Source organism: Artibeus jamaicensis, unplaced genomic scaffold (genome assembly GCF_021234435.1).
Source record: "Artibeus jamaicensis isolate MK-2021 breed Jamaican fruit bat unplaced genomic scaffold, CSHL_Jam_final contig_923, whole genome shotgun sequence".
Classification (NCBI taxonomy): domain Eukaryota; kingdom Metazoa; phylum Chordata; class Mammalia; order Chiroptera; family Phyllostomidae; genus Artibeus; species Artibeus jamaicensis.
The window spans coordinates 3,425,560-3,446,680 of NW_026522014.1; the positions used below are offsets into that span (position 1 = coordinate 3,425,560).

Genomic DNA, 21,121 nt, shown 5'->3' on the forward strand with positions numbered 1-21,121 from the left:
TCTTTTACAAACTGGGCTGGTTTGATAACTTCTGGTTTGAAAAACAACTCTTCTTCCCTGGCTTTATTAATACACTTGCATTGATGTGCTAATGCTGTATAACAACATTGCCACAAACTTCCTGGCTTACAGCACATTTACTCACTCACAGTTCTCTTTGGTCATGTCACTGATCAAAGCTAAATTTATTAGGCCTAAAGCAAATAGTGAAAGAATTTATTGGTTTACAGATTTGTATTCCTGGGCAAGAATTTCCTGGAAAAAAATATTAAGTCAAATGATAGAGGGGGATCTGAATTCTCAGTCACAATCACTAAACTATGTAAATACAAATGGTCTAAATTCTTAAGTTATAATTTTAACAACTGATTTTTAAGTTCTAGTACGTTAACTTAACCGAGACCTTAATTTAACTTTAAAACCTTGGACTAACCCTAATTAAAGTTATTTAACGCATACTGTTGGACACCAGAAAATTTCTAAGCAAAATATAACACTGAAGTGTGCTTACCCAACATATTTTAATATATACTCTTTTATTTTTTTAGAGACTTGTTTATTGTTATTTTTAGAGAGAGGGGAAGGGAGGGGAAAAGAGGGAGAGAAACATAGATTGGTGGCCTCTCATGCGCCCCCAACTGGGGACCTGCCCCACAAGCCAGACATGTGCCATGACTGGGAATTGAACCAGCAGCAGCCTTTCATAATGGGAGACAAGGCCCAATCTATTGAGCCATGCTAGTCAGGGCTCTCGTATCTCTTATAGCAGATATATCTGTTGGTCAATTTAATGATCGTTTTCATTTTGCTCCTTTAAAATGTGAAAAATGTGTGACTCTAGAGGATTTTATGTGTGCATTTGTATTCATGATTTAGTTACTGCTATGTATAGTTAATTTGACTGGAAGTTATAATTCATATAGGTAATCAAATGCTACACTAAAAGAATAGTGGCAGAAACCTGTGACTGTGAATGCAAAGTAATGATATGTATTTTTGTTTTTAAGAAAAGAAGGGTAGTTTTACCTTAAAGTAAAAAGTCTGGTACTCCCAGAAGGTGAGAAAAAAATTGTGTCAGACAAACTTGGAATAGATACAAAAAAATCACAAACTGGTAGAAAAAAATCATATTTGTTTCAAACTGCAAATAATGAGTCTAAAAAGGATTAAACTGTATTCAAATTTTCACAAAGTTCACTCAGTTTCGATGGGTGTAACATAATTCAAACAGTAAGAGAAGGAGCTTATAAATCATTTACTGCTAAGTATAATATTAAAGGAGAACTAGAATTTAGTTTTCTGTATCTTAAAATGACAGTTTATATTGTACCATTTGGTCTTCCTTGACAAGGGTGGTGAAGGCAAGCAAAATGTGCCATTTCAAAGTATCCCACCTGTCATACTGATTATTTTGAATTAAAGTTACCTTTAAAATACAGCCAGTTCAAGACACTCTGACCCCTCTTTATCGCCCTGCAGCAGAGAACAAACCTCTCCTGTGAACCGCACCCCCCACCCTGTACCAGGAGGGTGGAGGGTGTCTTTAGCATCAGAAATAGGGAAGTCCAAGCGGACAAGGCTGCATAAACAAAGCTTGTTACTTCCTCACTAATTTACTACCCCAAACCCGAACTTGTTTTTCTTGTCAATTCTTCACAAATTTATTGGTTTGTTTGTTTTTTTGTCTAAAAAGTATAAAAATTGCCTGCTTGGGTTACTTCACTGAATTTCATTTTTATGGACTCCTAGATACACAAAATTAAATTCATTTCTCTCCTGTTAATCTGTCTGTCAGTTTAATGATTAGACCAACACCGCCCCCCTCCAAAAAAAATAAAAAACCTAGAAAAGGAGGGGAAAGTTTTTTTCCTTACAGTTATAAATAGTTATTCTTTTACATTCTGTGTGATGTGTCAGCATGGCAGGAATTCCATATCCCATCAAAGTAGTTTTTTGTGATTTGTACTGACTTTTTCAAGCCCTTGATTAAGTGTCCAGGTAAGAAAAGTCTAAATCTGTAGACATTTGTATAAGGGTTTATTTGAGCCCAAACTGACAATTGCTGGGAAGCAAGATATCAGATACTCCAGAGACTAGCAGTTTTGCAACTTCTTTTATGCATGTGGAACTAAGGAGGGGATGGGCCTAGGGAAGATTACTTAATAAGATTATGAGCTCCCTGGAGGGTAGTTATTCTTCTGAAAAGAAGTATTGCAAAAAGGTGTTAACCTAGATGCACAGAAACAATGGACAGGCCTTATTTAAGGCAAAAATAAACCTTTTACTAAAAAAGAAATATACCTACGCCCTAAGCCAAGATCGCAGGTTTGATCACCAGTCAGGGCACATAAAAGAATCAACCAGTGAATGCATAAATACGTGGAACAACAAATTGATGTTTCTCTCTCTCTTTCTCCCTCTCCTCAGGCCCCTCCCCCCAAAAAAGTTACATACCCGAGCTGTGACTATCCACCATGACTTGCTCATTTAGAAATTTATGATCAGAACACCTTGTGAGCTTCCTTTATGACCAGAACACCTTTTTCATCAGTATAAGCAACAAAAACATAAAGCTCCTCATTTCTGAGAGGCCTAAGATTCCTTTCAATCGTGATACCCTTTTGTTATTTAGATTATTGTATTGTCACTTTGATTAACAGGTAGCCAATTTATTGTTTCTCAGGCACACCTGATTTCTGTCTTAATAGTTGATCTATTACACTCTGAAAACTCTTCTGATTTTGCTTTCCCACGATCATACTCTAGAATCAGAAAGATGAAATTCTCAGGATTTTTTACATATAAAGTTTCTTTGAAATTTGCCATAAGGCCCTTAGTGATTCATGAAGATTTTTTTCTTTTGCCTCTTAGAAGAATTAATAACTAAAGTAATTGTTTCTTGACATCTTTACTTCTTAGTTAGCTCAACACTGTTGTAAGAACTGATCAAAAGAGTGATCAAATTAACAGGTTTTTTACAGATAAAACGTTACCCATATGTAGGTATCTGAGACTGCACACACCACAGAGGGAGTTGGAAGGCCCTGGGGCTTCTCAATGCCGCCCCCCCCCGCCCAAGCACGAGGCTCCTTTTCTCCCCGGGGATCCATCTGAAGGCTCCACCTTAGATACTACCTAACCCTATACATACTGTGTTTTTCCTGTACACACACATTATGATAAAGTTTAGTTTATAAATTCGGCAGAGTAAGAGATTAACAACAATAATAATGAAAAATAAAAATTACAATAACATACTGTGGTAAAAGTTTGTGAATGACATTGGGGCCATTACTAAGTAAAATAAAGATTATTTAAACACAAGAACTGTAATAGTACAACAGCCAATCTGATGACCAAGACAAGTAAGTAACAGTGGGGGGCCGGTGTGTGTGTGTGTGTGTGGGGGGGGGTGTATACAGCATGAATATTCCGAAAAAAGGAATGATTCGCGTCCCAGGCAGGATGGCAAAAGATTTCATGACACTCCTCAGAATGATGTACAATTCAAGTCTTAAGAATTGTTTATTTCTGGAATTTTCTATTTAATGTTTTTAGAACACAAGTAACTGAAACCACAGAAAGCAAAACATCAAACAGAGTGGGGCTACTGTATGTTCTTCCTCCCCAGAAAAACACTGACCAAATTCTTACACAAAACCAGGGACAGCACTCAACAGGGGATTTTACTGTCTTCAGTTTCGATAATGTTGGTTACAACAATAAATTAACCATAATCATTTAGTCTCGTTGACAGAGGATTCTATTATTTTCTGATGCTCACCAAAAGGCTCAGAAGTTAAAATTTTTATTTTCAGTAAAGAAGGGCAATGTCGCTATATACTCTGCTGATATTTCAATGGACAGGCTCATGCGTAACAACTCTGCTTAGATTGCATTGCCTGCACAGTCATCAGGCATATGGGTAAGCCAGTTGGACTTCTAGGACTCTAGTTCAGAAGCAGATGACTTCATGAAAATAGCCCAATGACCCAAGATGCAACAGAACAAGAAATAGATACATAAACTAAATAAACTAATAAGAGAAATGGAATTATAATTATTTGGTTTGGAATACTGATGATGTCTACTTGTTAATTGTCTGTTTTCTGATGCTTGCATAAAGAAACATTTTCTTTTACTTGGTAATTTATCTCTAACTCTCAAAAACAAATGGAACATTTAAAAAATCATTTCTCTCAGTGCCTTCTTCAGAATTTAGAACGAAGTACCTTTACTGAGTCTCCATATCTTACATGAAAATAAAGTTACTCAATAAAGTCACTCAGAAGTTAACTTCCATTCCCTAGGTATCAAACACATTTTTAAAAAGTATGGCTCTGACTCGTGTAGCTCAGTGGATTGAGCATGAGCCTGCAAACCAAAGGGTTGGTGGTTCAATTCCCAGTCAGGGCACATGCCTGGGTTGCAGGCCAGGTTCCCAGTTGAGGGTGAATGAGGGGCAACCACACATTGATGTTTCTCCCGCTCTTTCTCCTTTCCTTCCCCTCTCTCTAAAAAATAAATATTTTTTAAAATAAAAAATTATGTATTGTACCCCAACAGAGAATTTTACTGTCTTCAATGTTGGCATTATTATACAAGGTCATACCTGAGTGTCATATTTAAAAATATATGATATTTAATTCATCATTAGGGAGCAAGTGCTGTGTTTTATATGTGAAAATAATGTCTACAAATGCCACCCACAAAAACTGTCACTGCACGACTTTTATGGTTAAAGCCTCCAGGCTGTAAGCATATTGGAAACTTCAAGTGCAAATGAATTCACCAGAATTGAGGAGCAATGAAACATGAAGTCTGGATTGGCAGATTCTGTTGGCCTTGGTTTCCTAATCTTGAGATAGGAAAGGGGGAAGAAAAGATCTCTTACATTACTGAATCCTATATTATTTAATGAAATTATGCAGCAGAATTTAATTATTTGGCATCTCTTGTTACTCAATACTTAATGGTCAGTGAGGCCTATATGGTTAGTTAATACCTCTTGCTGCAATAGGTGAACAGTCAGGCCAAAGCATAATGAAACCAGACTTTTGTATGTGTGTGATCAAAAATAATCTATAGAGGTTATTGAGGATCAAAAGAATGGACTGTTAAACTAAATTATTTAAAACTTGGAATAAAAGAAGGTGAGTGGCAGGACTTTTCCCGATCATACTAGGGTATTGTTTAACAGACCAAAGCAAGGGTTATTTAATTATCTAAAGCAATGTATCTGTGCTTGATATGGCTTTTTCCCATTAGCTAAACAGTCTCTATGTCATGTATATTAACTTGTAGATATCGACCAGCAGGGAGCAAACTTAACAACAATCGCTGGTGAATTTACCAGTGGCAAGGAACTGTGAAGGAAGAAAGAATATTTGACTGAGCACCACCAAAATGTCAAAAACTATACATTACTCATACAGTCATTAAAAAAACCTTGAGTGATAGGTGTTATTATCTCCATTTTACAAGTAAGATAGTTGAAGTTCAATACATAAAATGAGTTGCCACATTATTTAGCTGGTAAATGCTGGAGCCAGGTGTCAAATCCTGAATGCTCTTTTCAAAACCTACTCTCTTTTTGCTACATCATTCTACCCCCATAGTATGAACTTTTTCTAATGACCACAAAATCATACCTGCCACTTTTGCAAAGTGAAAATGATATCTAAGCGTTATCCCCTCACCCCCACAAAAATATGCTAGTTAGAAAGATAGATTCTCATGACAGGAAACGTAAGTGCATGTTTCGTGGGCACAGAGTAAAACACCTACGCGTCATCTCCTGAATCTAAGGAGATGTTGAAGATCTAAGTGTTTAGTTGAAGGTCGCTCTTTATCACCTAGCTAGATGGCCATTAGAAGTGTGAGACAAACCACCCCTTAGGAAAATCTGGCTAAACAATAGATCATTTAAAGTGCTTTACAGACATCACCTAATACATTTTCACAGCTCCCTGTGAACTGCACAGCCCTACACACAAGGATCCTAATTTGCTTACACACATTCAAAGGTGATAGAGTGCAAAGTGGAAGGCCAAAGTACTGCTAACAAGATTAGACTTACCTGAGGCCTAAGCATTTTCAGGCCATTTCAGCAGAAACACCACTAAGTTGATTAACCTCTAGTGTTTTCCTTAACCTGCTTAATGAAAATGTCAGTACTATTTGGGCCAGAAGCCTGTGAAGCCCAGCAGGTCATTTTGATTTTTCCCCCCATTCTAGTTGTCCCCCTCTGGATCTGATCAATGCTTAATTCCCTTCACCTCAGAAATAATGGGAAGTATTCATATTCGCCTTCCCTAAGAGACACGGTACCTTTTAAAAAAACAATGAACTGTGAATTTCCGGCTAATTTAAAACAACTGTTCTATAGAAAGGAGAATTTGTCTTAGCCTGTGAGGAAGACCCAGGGGAAAATAACTGTTACACTACCGCCCCCTCTCCCTTTATTTCTTTAACTGATAGGAAATGTTGATTTCACCTGAAAAAAAAAAGTGTGCAACTTGGGAATGGAATGGGAAGTACGATTTTCTGTCCTACAAAGGGTATTGAAGGTGGTGAGGCGGGGCCAAATTTCACAAATGAAAATTGAATATGGACTGTATTTGGGGGGGTAAATTTTTAAACATACTCTAATATAAACAAAAAAGAAACTGAAGAAATGTTATGATGCTCTTTCCCAAGCTTGTCCCCACTCCAGTCTTCTCAAGTCAGTAAACGGTCCCTGAAGCCACCAGCTGCTCAAGCCAGAAACAGTTCACCCGCAACTCTCCCTCTCTATCTCCCACACGTGATCCACCAAGTTCTATCGATTTGACTTCTGAAGTCTGTGTCCAATCTGCCCACTCTCCTCATCACCTCTTCTTTCACTTTGTTCAAACCAGCTGAGTGATGAGGTTACCAGGGTGGGAATAAAGAGCTTTCTCCAAAGTACAGACCCTTGGTAAACACTACAGTTGGTACAGAAGGAAAGGAGATGGAAGAGCTGAGAAGGTGGGAGAAATAGAACACAGTTGAGGTAACCAGAGAATTTAGATGGAAAGCATCATAAACACAAGACAGACTCTCAAGCATTTCCCAGTGTGAAGACAGGAACAGGTATAAATGTAAGGTCAACTCAGTATGTGATTCTCATGTTTAAGACTTATTATGTATGCAATGTTTCCTGTGTAAAACTTCCAAATGATAAGATTTCTGTATATATTTTCTTCAAGGTGAAATCCTCCAGGTTAAAAAAAATATGAAAAAACACATAATAAAATAACTGAGTGAAACACATAACAAAATTGAGTAACTGATTCAGTTTTTGAATATTTGAGTAAATACAAATTGGGCGTTTGGTCTGGTTTTGTTTGGTTTTGTGTACACTCAACGTGATCAAAGAATCCAAAAGCTACTGTTCAAATTCACCGCAATAAAAACAACTTTTTGGTCTTTTACAGGAAATTGTTCACTTGTTCAGACAAGCCAAAAGTCAACTTGGGAAATATTTCTCTACTCAATAATCTCAAAAATTCTGAGAATAAAAGTGTCGCAGTTTCATCCAGTGTTCTTCACTAAATGATATATAATCTGAATTTTAAAATATTAATATTATTAAGTTCAAGAAATGACATGTAGTAAAAAATAACTTTTAGAGGAGGATATAGCATGGTTTTCATATAGACATCAAATAAACATGTATCAAAGCTTTTATTTAATTCATTAATTAGTGAGGGAACCAGTAAGACATTACAACTGGTTCAAGAAAGAATTCAAAGAACCACACACACGTGGGCATAAGAATGGTGAAATAAACTTGCTGAACAAATATAAAACTTCAAACTGCTCAATGTCCACAGGGCAATGATCAACTGAATCCCAGTGAAATACAATTTGTATTTCTACAGACAAGATAATTTGCATTACTATAAGTATTATATAACTTGCAGCAATGTACAATAGTTCACAGACAATAAAACATCCAGACATTCTATAGAATCAGATAATCTGAACAATGCCCAGTCTTTCATGGAAGACAACCATAATATCTCAATCCATTTCTAAGTCTTTCACAAATTTCCCCCTACCAATAATACAAAAAGTACTGACCGCCTGTAGCCCAATGCATACAATCTGGAGGGAGGACACTAAAGAAGAGGAAGATAGGCAGTGTAACTGAATAAATTATAAGGCACACTGGGATTTACCCCAAAAGACAAAACTGAAAATCTCCCAATACACACAATATGCACAAGGAAGATCTCTGCTCTGACTGGATGGTACCTGTGCTATAAGCCTGCTGAAGCACAGGCAGAAACAAAGACCCATGACAAATCAGAGGAGGGAGAGTTATATTCCGTTAGACAGCCATGGGGCTTACTTCATGGAAGAGGCAAAATGGAGCAGACCTTTAACACAGGAAGTTTTTCTGACTGTGGTAACCATTTCACAAAATACATGTGCATCAAATCACTACATTGTGCACTATAAGTATAAATCATTTTACCTGTCAGCTACACTTCAGTAAAGCTGGAGGAGAAAACGAAAGAAGAGAGGTTTTAAATAAGTAGAATGTGAGTTGTAGGGGAAAAGTTTTTCAAAGAAAAGGGAAGAGTAAGAGACATGTGACACACACGGTGTTCCCAGCCCACAGCATAGCGTGGTTGTGTGGAATGAGAGCTGGACAGAAGAAACAGAGATTTGAGGCCAAGTCATATTAGGAGGCTGGGGATTTGTTTTGTTCCAAGAGGGCGCCACCAGGTTTTTAAGCAGGGCAATGACAAGATCAATATAAGCCTGAGACAATTCTAGCAGCAATGGGAGTGTGGGGGAGGTAGAAACTGAAAGAGAAAAATTCGAGGCAAGGGGGCCAAGAGAAACCTGTTGCAATGGTCAGGTTGGGGTGCAAACCTGACCATTGTGGGAGATGAGTTTCAAGGAAGGCACAAAGAACAGATATGGCCGTGACACACAAAGTAAGCGATTTTAGATTTTTGACCACGCATTCACATCAGTTAAGTTTGAACATGCAAGCCTCCAATGTATGAATACATGTATTTAATTATAAAATGTGTACTGTTTTACCAATAAGCCAATATAACACATGTAATCTGAAACATTTTATGTCGGGGGGAAAGGGAAAAATTCCACTTTCTCTCCTCTGGTTCTCTTTGGCTGGTCAAATAAATCAACAGGAGGCAGATTTAATACCATACACACTCGGACCTCACATACCTGAGCGAGTCAGACATGGGAAGGGGGACTGAGGTTTGTAATAAAACATCCTGAGTTGAGCATGAGGTAAGGTGCCTTTGGGGCTCCAAACAGTCATTGCAAGATGATAAGAAAAACAGACCTTCAGTACAAAGAAGTTTTCCACGCCCTATAGATGAGTCAAAAGAAGTTATCTCTGGTAATCTCTTATGGCCAAGGTCTCTAATTTAAATTCTTCTAGGTAGTTAAGGGTTTGGGGCAGAAGTTTCTCTGGAACCTGAAACCAAAATTGCCTTTAGCTCAAATAATCTGCATACCAGTGAGGCACATCCTGGGGTGGCTCTTCTAGACTGCACACACATGCTCACACAATTTTGTCGTGGTTGGTTTCAAAGAGAGAGCTTTAATTCATATTTGGGTGCTTGACTTATATTAATTTTGATGGCTTCATGTAAGCAGTAACTCTCATCTCAAAGTACCATAAACTTACAGTAAAAGCCACAGTTTACAGTGTGTGGATGTAAATTCTTATTTTAAGTAATTTGATAATTTCAATTTTTTTCTGGTTTCTCACAGATTTTTGTCTACACAGGTTTATGTCAGCTGTGGTATATAACCTGTGTCTCTCTCTATATATATCTGATACAGCCACATACTTTTTAAAAACCAAGTCATGTAGCTGATGAGGACTTGGTATTTAGGGGAAAATTCTGTTCTATATATTCTTCGTGTTTGGTAGGGTTTGCATAATTAGAATCATCTTCAATTCATATTCCCCGTGGGGATTTTTAAAGTCACTCTCCACTCAGTAAGTTTAAGTGAAAGTAGATAATATAATCTGTGAATTTATTGGAGAGGCCCATAGTCACTATATGTTCTCCCCTCGGGACTGCCTTCCAAGTGCACTTGACATGACTCTCCACAAAGACCGAATCAGAGTACCGGGGGAGGTCCTTATATTAGATACCAGTGAAGCCTTATTTTATTGTACTCAGGAATGTTGAAATAACTTCCTAGGCTCAGGATGAAGCTGCTCCTTCCCCAGGGTTCCACATCAGCAAACCAAAATTTAGGTAACTCTCCTATCCCTATAAATACTCCACTGAATCAGAATGCAATATATTCAGTCAGTCAATCCCCAAATGCCAAGTCACCTCTGGGCTCTATACTCATTTCCTTGTTTCTTCTTATCCCAAAGAACGTTGAGTATGTGGCCTCAGCCAACCAGGTATTTTCTATTTTCTTTTCTCTATTCTTTATATTCTATAAAGGCTTCTTGCCTTCACCCTATTTTGCAATGGTCTGAAAAGTGACACTAACTTTATTTTCTTTAATAATTTTTAACAGGAATTAACTGTAAATAGAAGTTTTAGTGCTTGGTTCTGACTACCCAATGCCTCATCTTGTGAACACACCCCATCCCCATTGAAAACTATTCTTTAAATAATGCAGAGGAAAAAGGAGGTAAGTCAAAGATCAGCAGGAATGACTTGAAGGATAGTGGTGTCAATGAACTAAATGGTAAACATAACAGCATGAATGGCTTTGGAAGGAAAACAAAACGTTTCTGACACACTGGGTCTCAGGTACCATGAGATACTCAGTGAAGCTGTCCCTGGTATGTGCAAAAGAGTCCTGGAGCCAATGAGGGGATTCTAGGTTACACGCTTTGGAGCCAGTGCGATAACTGAGGCCAACTTATAGCGCAGGTTTCCCAAGCAGAAAAGCAGGCAAGAGAATTCTGAAAAGCTCTTTCATATAGGGGGGTTGAAAAAGCAAGATGACTCTTCTTAGAGGTTCATGGGAAAGGAAATAAGAGAGCCAGAAAGATGTGGCGTGGAAGCCATTAAGAGAAGCCTGTAAGAAAGCAAATATTTGAACCATGCTGCACAGTCAGGAAAATAAAGTTAAGATAAAGACACTGGATTTGGTCATTTAGGTTGTGGTTGACATTTAAAAGAGTGGTTTAAGTAAAGCAATAGGAGCACCAGTCAGTTTTCAAGTGTTTAAAGAACCAATAAGTAGTCAAAAAAATGAGAACAATAATTGTAGACTGCTAATGAACAAACTAACAAGGAAAACAGGGACAGACTCACAGCAGGATGACAGCTGTGGGGTGGGGAAGCTTGGGGAGTGGAGGGACTGAACCACAAGGAAAAAGGACTCATGGACATGGACAACAGTGTGGTGATTGCTGTGGGGAAAGGGTTATAAGAGGACTAAGCGGTAATGGGGGAAAATGCAATAAAGATTAAATTAAAAAAGAAGTTTGATGTTTAAGGAAGAAGGGAATGTAGTGAATTAAGAAAAGTGCTTTATAATAAGTAGGAAGCATTTGGGCTTCTATGGGGCAAACGGTGAAGAGGGATAAATTGAAGGTAGAAACAAAGAAGGAAGCTTATGAGACCAAGTTCTCATATGCACTGGCACTGATACCATCAAGGGCGCAGATAACAGAGACAGCTTCGGGAAGGGGGAACCACAATTAATACTACTGTATTGCATGTTTCAAAGTTGCTAAGAGTAGATTTCAAAAGTTCTAATCACAAGAAAAAAATTGTAACTGTGTGTTATGATAAATGTATTAACTATATTAACTAGACTTACAGTGGTGATCATTTTGCAATACATACAAATATCAAAACATTACATTGTGCACCTGAAACTAATGTTATGTCAATCATACTTGATTAAACAAAATCACACTGGTATCAAGAGTAATAAATGAACACAGTGGACCACAAACCTCAAACTATTTTTAAAAAAAGGGAATAAAGGAAAGGAAACTACTAGTAATGTTTATAGAGACAAAAAAAAACCTGTGCACCTCTTACCACACGGACTGCTCCATTTCAGTCTCCTTTTCCGGTCCTGTTTATCCTCATGACTTCCTGTGGTACATGGGAAACAAATATTTGGTTTAAATAAAAAGAAGGGGATAAAATGAGGTTTTTTTAAAAAAAACAAATGCACATTGAGAAGATAGGTTGAAAGAGGCCCTCTTTTTATCAGACCCTTGAGAGGTGAGGTAACCTGCTGAGCATCAGTAAACATTCTGCAGGGTTCAGTAGCAGGCAAATAAACTTGGAGCCACTAACTAGTTTTTAACATCATCCAGATCCCAGCTGAAGAAAGTTCAGTCTGATCAAAAGTATGTCAAAGAGGAAGTCAAGACAACTTTTGAGCCAGACCCAAGCAAGATGAGTTAAAAGGATGAAGTCCGGCAAGAAAATTTGTCTTGCCCAAAGCAACACAAGGGGATGAGATGAGACAACATATCTGAGTTACTCAGAAGGGAGAACTGAAGTGGAGCAAGTCAACACAACTCTTTCCAGATACTTGTCTGAGAAGGAAAGAGAGATGGAGAGGTAAACCGCACAAACACACAGTCCATGGGTGTGTTTTACTCAAAAGAGAAAACGGAGTAGTGGAAAGCAAACAGCCAGGACAGAGGGAGAGTTTACGAAAGACAGAGAGCTGATGGACACAGGGATAACTGATGGAATCACTGGCACCCCGAGAAAGGACAGGAAGAGGTTCAGAGCTGAGGCAGGGATCAGCTTTAAGCTACAGTGGAAAAAGGAAGAGGTCCACAAGCTATTTACAATATTTCATGATCCCTTTTGGAAATCGCAATTAAATAGTCAAGTTTCTTTACTTTTGGCAGGCATTAAATCAACTCTACAGGTTAACACAATGGTTATGGCACACCGGTCAGAAATTCTAATTTGCTGTTGATGACACCCTAGAAGTTTCTAGGATGTGATTGGCAGACCATATATTGTTAGCAGTGTTATCCGATATTTATAATATCTGATTTAATTCTGCCAGCATGTGATAGTTTTTAGATTAGGAGAGTGACAGCCAAAAATAAGAGAGCATTTCCAAGGAACAGTGCCTACTATTCGTACATTTACTTAACTTTATTGCTTATTAGCATTACACCTATGACAGTGATATATGTAATTTCATTTAAGCGACAAAATCTTTCAAGATATGGGGTTCCTGGATGAAAACATAATAAAGAGTCCTTGGATGAAAGGAATTGGGATGACAACATCTCCATTGTCCCTTCATATCTAATATTTTATAATTTTAAGAGGGGACTGTAAACACAGGCTCAGGAATGGGTAAATGGGAATGTTGTAAAGAATACTTGAAAACACCCAGCTAACCAATAACTCACATTAAACAAGGCGAGAAGAAAGGGAGGAAACAAACAACCATTCCCACCTGGAAGGAAGTACAGGCTGAGACCAAAAGTAAAACAGGATAAAAGAAGGGAGAAGTATAGAAAACAAGCATTTAATAGGGCAAAAGAGTGCTCACTTTATTGATAACCACAAAGCGTGAACCAACTCTCGGAGAGGGGATGTTTGTTATGAGCACACTTTACATTTGGCACACTCACCTAGCCAACCTTTGTATAAAATACAGTTTTCTCACCAACACCCACACTAAGCTAGGCTCATTCTGTACCTTGTTGCCCGGTACTTGGATGTATCTTCGCCCACTGGAACTGGGAAAACTGAGGCCTTTTAAAAAAAAGTTAGAAGAGAAATGGGCCAAGGTGGTAAATTGAGAGCTAATGCTGTTCCTACCGGTGGCCTTAATATCACAACGCGTAATGGGGCAACCAGACAGGCCAGATAGCCAGAAAATGAGCACTGGTGAAGGCGGGGTGGCCTTGACTCCCCACTGGGCAGGTTCCAGGGTTAGAAAGGTCAGGAAAGTGTATTGGGGGTTAGGAGAAAGTGGAGTGATGTGTACTTTTCTTATGGAATTGTCCTTTTATTGACCCGACCTAGACTCAGGTAAAGGCCAATAAGCCAGGAGAAAGTTCCAGGGCTCCCTGCAACGCATTCCGGCCAGGTTGGATCCCTGGTCCCCTCCCCTCTACCCCTAAGTCTGTACCGCCATTCCCCCGCCACCGCCCGCCGGCGCCCATGACCCAGTGACCCTGAAGGGCCACCTGGGGCTCGTGACCCCGGAGCCCAGGGCATCCGGAGCCCCCTCGCAGGCGCAGCCGCTATTAAGGCAGGAGGCTAAAGGGGAGGAGGAGGAAGGGGAGGAGACAGGCGTCCAGGGCGCCTCGGGAACCGGCACGGCGGAGCAGCGGCGGCGGGGCTGGGGGGAGGCCGCCCAGGCGGCTGGGGCCGAGGAGGGACAGGCGGAGGTCGGGGACGCCGCGGCGGCGGGGTCAGGCTCCTCGGTGGGAGGTGCGGGTGGCGGCCGCGGGGACTGGCGGCGGCTCCTCGCCTGGCTGCGGCGGCGGCAGCCCCAGTGCTGCCCCTGTGCGGCGCCCCTTCCCCGCTCCGCCGCGCACTGTTGTCATGGAGGAACCAAGATGGCGGCTCTGGCCTACAACCTGGGCAAGCGAGAGATCAACCACTACTTCAGCGTGAGAAGCGCCAAGGTGCTGGCGCTGGTGGCCGTGCTGCTGCTCGCAGTGTGCCACCTCGCCTCCCGCCGCTACCGAGGTGAGCGGGCCCTCCCCCCGGGCCCGGCTAGGGGAGGAGGCGACGCGGCGGCAGGAGGCCGCCCCCTCGCCCAACACCCGCCCACGCTCACGCGGCCGCCCGCCCGCCCCCGCGCCCGGCCCGCGGGGGAGGCGGTGCCCCCACGTTCCCCCTGGTGTCCCTCTCCGCGGGCCGGGCGGCTTTGGCCGACGAAGCGGACCCCAGTGCGGGCCGCGACAGGACGAGGCCCCTTGGTTCCGGGCCCCCCAGGCACCTGCGCTGGGGTCGGGGACGCCTACCCCGGCCTGGACCGAGGGGCTGCCGGGGTCCGGGCTCCAGCGTGAGCGGGGCGCAGGGAGCCTCGCCAGGCCGGGGGCTCGCGTGCAGGTGGTTTGACCCGCGGCGGCTTCCCGGCCAACCCGGGAGTGTGGAGGCAAAGGCCTCCTGCACGGGGGCATTTCCAAATATAGCGGCAGCGTCGTTTTTCCGTGCTAGGGGTCCGGCTCTTAGCTTTCGTTTAATCAGGTCTCTGCCCTGCAACAGCGGGGCCAACCCGTTGTTGGACAGCAGCGAGGGCCGCCCCTATTTTCCTTTGCCACGGGGAACGACAGCTGGCAAAAGATGCCCTTGGCCAAATAGAGGAGGTGTCACCCAGACTTTGTGATGAAGAAATGTTTAGAGGGTTCTGGTTGCACACTTTTACGAAGTAAAGGCACTGGAGCAGGTCCCTGAAAAGTAGTAGTTGACAGTAACCCAGGTGGGCAATGCAAGCAAGTTGGAAGAAGTTTGAAAGGAGGCTTGTGCTGTTGGTTCTGAGATTTGTGTAAAGGGCAAAAGGAAACGACCTCCTTATTTCACAAAGAATTACCTTCAGTGATGAAGAAATATCACTTGATCACTGAGGGAATATTCTGTGTTGGTTGATTTGTTTTTAAAAAATTGTAAAAATGTTCCTAGGAGAGAGAGACGGACAGGCTAGGGGAAATTAATAATGATAGGATCTTTTCTTTTTTGGCGCTTATCAGGACAGCTTTTGGTGACTGAGATTGGTCAGGATGGAATGTGTAATGGGCAGGTGGGCATTTAACGCTATTGCTTTTTAGGTAACTTCACACCCACTTTTGGCAAAGTGTCCAGTAAACTGTATTCTGGAATCTGAGCTGTCTTCTCATCCCAGGAAATCTTTCAAATGTAGAACATTTTGATCAGTTTTGCTATTTTGTTTTCTCCAATGTTTGAGGATTAAAAATCTCCTACTCTAGTACTGTATTATGTGAATAGCTTTTTGTCTAAACAAACTAAATCAATTTTAAAAAATAAATTTTTTATACCCTTTTGGCCTTTTTTCTCCAGCCTCCTGAAGATCACAGCCATACGACTTGGGAGGGCTCTGGTTCATCCGCAGTTGCTGTAACAGATCATATGCAAAATAAAACTAGCAATGTTGATACATGCTTTTGTGGTAATTTTGAAGAAGATTTTCTAACAACTATTAATCATGTGCTAGTTGGGTATAAGATGACAGCAATTGAACTCAGTTTTTTGTAACTTCGGTGCCTTATCCTTAAAAGTAAATATGTAGTCTTTCCCCTTCCACACCCTCTCCTCACTTTTAATTGTGCTTTTACATCAGATAAGCGTGGATACTAATGACTATATTTAGATTATTTCATCTTTTCAAGATCTGTCATCAGCAAGGAAAACAGAATGTCAGATGGAACTTTATGAGTCAGTGTAGCAATCTGGGGTTGTTTGTAAAGCCTCCTCCAGAAGCTAGTCATCAGCTTCCCTAGGTGCTTCAGTTCCTTGAGTGTGAAACAGAACACCTGGTGTGCATACTTGCCCAGACTGAATGTCAAGGACTTGAGCCAGAAACTATTTGGGAAAAATAATCTTACCAGGAACTTTTTAGCCATCCTTGTGCTTTGGCAGTGTCAAATTCAGATGCAAAGCTCTTTATACAAAGATACACTTGAACAACAATATCACGTCTTTAGAATAAAAAAGGACTTAGATATAGAGGTTTAGGCTGTATATTAAAAAGATCAAAACTGCGAAAAATAAAATGGCAAAAAATACATATCTATCAACAATTGAATCTGAAAAACAAACTAAGCAAACATAATCAGAGACAGAATCACGGATAAAAAGAACATTTCGATTGTTGCCAGATGGGAGCAAGGGAGAAGGAAAATTGGTGAATAGGTGAGGGGATTAAGAGGTACAAATAGGTAGTTACAGATTAGCCATGGGAATGTAAAGTGCAGTGTAGGAGGTGTAGTAGCCAGAGAATTTAGTGCATGACCCTTGGAGGTGAACAATAGGATTGCCTGAGGGAGTAGGGATTACAGGGTGGAGGGGGTAAAGGCAGAAAAATCTGCCTTTAATAGCATAACCAATAAAATAATTAAATAATTAAATTTAAATCTTCAATGTGTGGACATGAGTATGCATCCAGCAAGGAAGAGTGAATGCAGTAGAATTCACATATTCAGCGTCTTGCTTTCTCTATACAAAGAACAGCAAGTAAAAGAATTATATCCTGCAGAAAGTAAAGCTTGGCAAACACTACATACCAACATTGAACACTTACTGTATGCAAGGTACTATTCCAACGGTTTCACATTTTAAGTCATTTTGTATTTGTAACCATTCTCTGAGGTAGATGTACTTTACCATATTTAGTCCTCCTCCTGGCCTGTTTATAGCATTCCTGTAATCAAGATGAGCTTTTAAATCTTTGATTGAATGTCAAAGTTTAATTGATAACATTTTTTCCTACTGCAACATGAAATAATGTTGCCTCTTATAATCAATGCTCTTAGATTCTTCGAATTACAGTGTTATTTGCATTTTAAAGATGAGTCATGAGAGGGTAAATTGCTTAAGGATATAAATTAGTTTGAGGTAGGATTTAGAACCTAGTTCGCCTCAAACCATTATGTTATTATGGTCTGGTGTGCCTTTTTCAGAGCTTCTTACCTGGTGGTGATGTATATAGAACATGGAATGGGAAAGCATATTCCAGAAGGAATGGATTAAACCATTTAGAAACATTAATTCAGCTTCACAGTACCAGCCAAGAGTTTACCTATTCTTCTTCCAGTAAAGTGACTTCAAAAGTTGCATGTGTAGCACTTCCAAATCTAACCACCTTACTTTTTATTACCTGTTTTTCTTTTTTTCTTCTTCCTAAACTCCAGTCTCACCAAAATGTCTAAATACATTTTGCCCTTTTACATGTCTCACAAATATTTTATTTTCTATGCCTGCAATGGTCTTTCTTTCTGCAAAGAAAGTACAGGTCTTTCCTTCAAGGCCTGGTTCAAATATCACTGCCACAGAAGTAGGAATTAAGAATTCAGTGTTTTCAAAGCAATTACTGCTTATCACCTTGTATTATAATTTGCATCTTTCCACACACAAAACCCCTTGAGTTTCCAAGGATATTATATTTATCTTTTAAGTTATCAAAGTTTAACACACAGAGCTTCAATTCATGAATAATTATTGTATAAATAGGTTTTTGAAATCTATTTCCTTCTGTTTTTCCTCCTTGCATTTGGTTATTTTGCTTTTAATTGAATTTCATGTTCTAATAGTACGTTTTCATCTCAAATTTAGAAAGCAGGTTTTTGTTGCATTATTTTCATAGTTGAATGGCACTTTAAAATAATTAAGCTTTTAACTACATTAAAAAATTTTATCAGCCTCTAAAATTACTGAATCACAAAATGTCTGTTAATATTATGGTTACAACTTGAAAACATTATGTCTGTGACACAAGGCCAGTGTCTCTTTGCTTTGAGGGTAGTTCCCATCCATTTCAGTTTTTAAATTGATAATGTTAACTTGCTACTACAAATGCATTAATTTTGTTGAAATGTTAATCCTTCCCATCGATAGGCATATTAAATGCAAATGTTAGGTATTGCATATTTTGGAGAAAAGTAAGTTCAAGGCTTCAGAAATGAACTGGAGAAAAAGTAGCTCTAGGTCTCTCAGGCTTTCCTTTGACTGCTGGAAAGATCCAATCTCTATGACAGTGCTTGTAATGAGGCGCTCCTAGCTTGTCTGAAGGAAAATGTACATGATGATTTTTCAGCACAGACTAGAGTATAACTTGCTGAATTTTAGGCAAACAAAATATACTGCAGATCATATTGTAAACTTTATGACCTAGCATCTTCATGGTTGGTAGAAAGGAACACACAGCTTCGGTAGGATGATTCGTGTAAGTCAGCAGTGTGCCACAGGAAGTATTTATTCTGGAAAATAGAGGCTACACTTTAGCAAAACCTATTTTCCCTTCAGTTGTTACATAGTTTTCAGCTGTTTAAAAACTTGTTTTTCTTATTTTGCTTGCTTTGGATATCTTTCTATGATAGAAATATCATGCCTTAAAACCTGAGACTTTACATTGTCAAAACAGAATGCTTATGCTTCAGATAACAATGAAGAGGAAGACAGCCATTCATCAGATAATCTGCTTATTGGAGATAGCCGAAGCAGATGATTCTGTACTTCTAGTTGCCCTGTGTGTGGGCGTTTGTGTTCACAGCCTGATTTATCTGAGCACTCGGCACCTTTCATCTGACACTGGTTGTATCCCAGTAGCTATCAAAATTATATGAGGCAGTTGAAAATAATGACTGGTTTTGTTGTGTTCTTTTGGTTGGGATTTTTTTGGGTAAATTCTGAAAGGAAATACATGCCAGTGTATATTACGTATAGTTAGTATACATAATAAAAATATGACATCTTAACTTATTTTAACATCTAGATTTACATTTATTGATTTGATCCAAAAAATATTTTCCCAGCAAAAGAGAGCTTTTAGAGTATGGAATTCTGTGGAGTTTTCTTTTCTAGACAAGATTACTTTATTCTGCTGACAAATATGAAATGCCAGTCTGTTCAATTGTCTGGTTACCAATTCTTTTACTCTTCTAACAATTCTTTGTACTAGACTCACCCTGTTAGAATAGCGGGTATGATTCCTGGATGCTGACAGGACCCTAGCTGATGTACAGAAATCATTAAGTTCAGATGCAGGGCTGTAGAAAAACCTTTGCATCCTAAAATACTTTAAGAATCATCACCAACTAGCATTTATTAGCAAATTAAGAATTTCTTCCCTGGAAAAATGAACAGTCTCAAAATCCTGTGTTTGCAGTGCTTGTTCGGTAGTGACAACTTCAAATCTATTTGGCTTTGGGGTTTTTCTACTATGGGTTCATTAGGTTAGAGATGTTGTTTTCTACTCACTGAACTACTGGAAAACAATGTGTGAGTAGTCAGAGAAAAGACTGGTTTTTTTTTAAGATGTTGCTATGGTACATCCTCTCCAGAAAACCTTATTGATAACCCATATAGATGATCGACAAATGACATAATCCCACACACTGAATATTGATCAAGGTGTGTTTCTGTTTGGACTTGTGTTATAAACAAAAATCAACCTTGGCTGGTGTGGCTCAGTGGATTGAGGGCTGGCCTGGGAACCAAAGGCTCACCAGTTCTATTCCCAGTCAGGGCACATGCCTGGGTTGCTGGCCAGGTCCCCAGTAGGGGGCCCACGAGAGGCAACTGCACATTGATGTTTTTCTTCCTCTCTTTTTCTCTCCCTTTATCCTCTCTCTAAAAATAAATAAATAAAATCATTTTTTAAGAGAGAAAGGGAAATTTTACAGAATTAATACCCAATTATTTGCAACTTCTTATAGCTTTTTATTTAGTTTAATAGATGTATTTAAAGAGGTAGAAATGCTGTAAATGCAGGCTTTTCATTCTAATTTTAAACATTTACTAGAATTTTAGTAATAGGATTTTGCTTCATTGCCACTATAAAAGAATGCAACAGGAGTGCTATTTTAGGAAAATAATTATGTGATCCTATAGTTCTTTCTTTACTCTTCCTTGATTGTTTATGTAGCTTAAATTTGTTTTTTGGTTTCTTTTGGAACTAGAACTAGTTTTTAATCATTGTGAAGAATTAAGAACCGATTATAGTTTCCTTAGTGAGATATTATTTAAAAATCTTTGAAATATAGAAAACCTACACAGATTACATATATAATTGGAAATATTCAGTAATCAATACTCTGCTTTTCTTATCCAGTTTCCCACCAGTATAATAATGCAGTATTGTTATTTTTTTCCTTCCTGTTCTGTTTTAGAATTTCTGACACTGAAGTAACAGTACTTTCACTATTTATACATACCTGTTTTACATTTGTATTACCTTTCATCTGTATGTTGACCAGATAGATAGATAACTAGATTGGAAAAAAAATGTGTTCTACTTTAAATATCTTTAGGTCTTCCCTACCTCCAGTCTGAATGATTCAGTATAATTCTTGTTCTGTGATATTCTTCTCATCAGACTCCCTATCCTGACCTTAACTATTTGTAAAGCAAATAGAGTGTGCTGTTGAGTGTAAGTAAAGAAC

The 21,121-nt window shown here is 39.4% G+C and overlaps 1 protein-coding gene across 1 annotated transcript in view; it reads left to right on the forward strand.

Annotated features, from left to right (window-relative positions):
- The first annotated feature begins 14,156 nt into the window (after window positions 1–14,156).
- Window positions 14,157–21,121, forward strand: part of CASD1 (CAS1 domain containing 1) — a 46,370-nt gene continuing 39,405 nt past the window's right edge. The window contains exon 1 of the mRNA XM_037142778.2: window positions 14,157–14,690. Within this exon, the coding sequence (XP_036998673.1) occupies window positions 14,558–14,690 (133 nt within the window). The 5' untranslated portion in view covers window positions 14,157–14,557. The remainder of the gene's footprint in view (window positions 14,691–21,121) is intronic.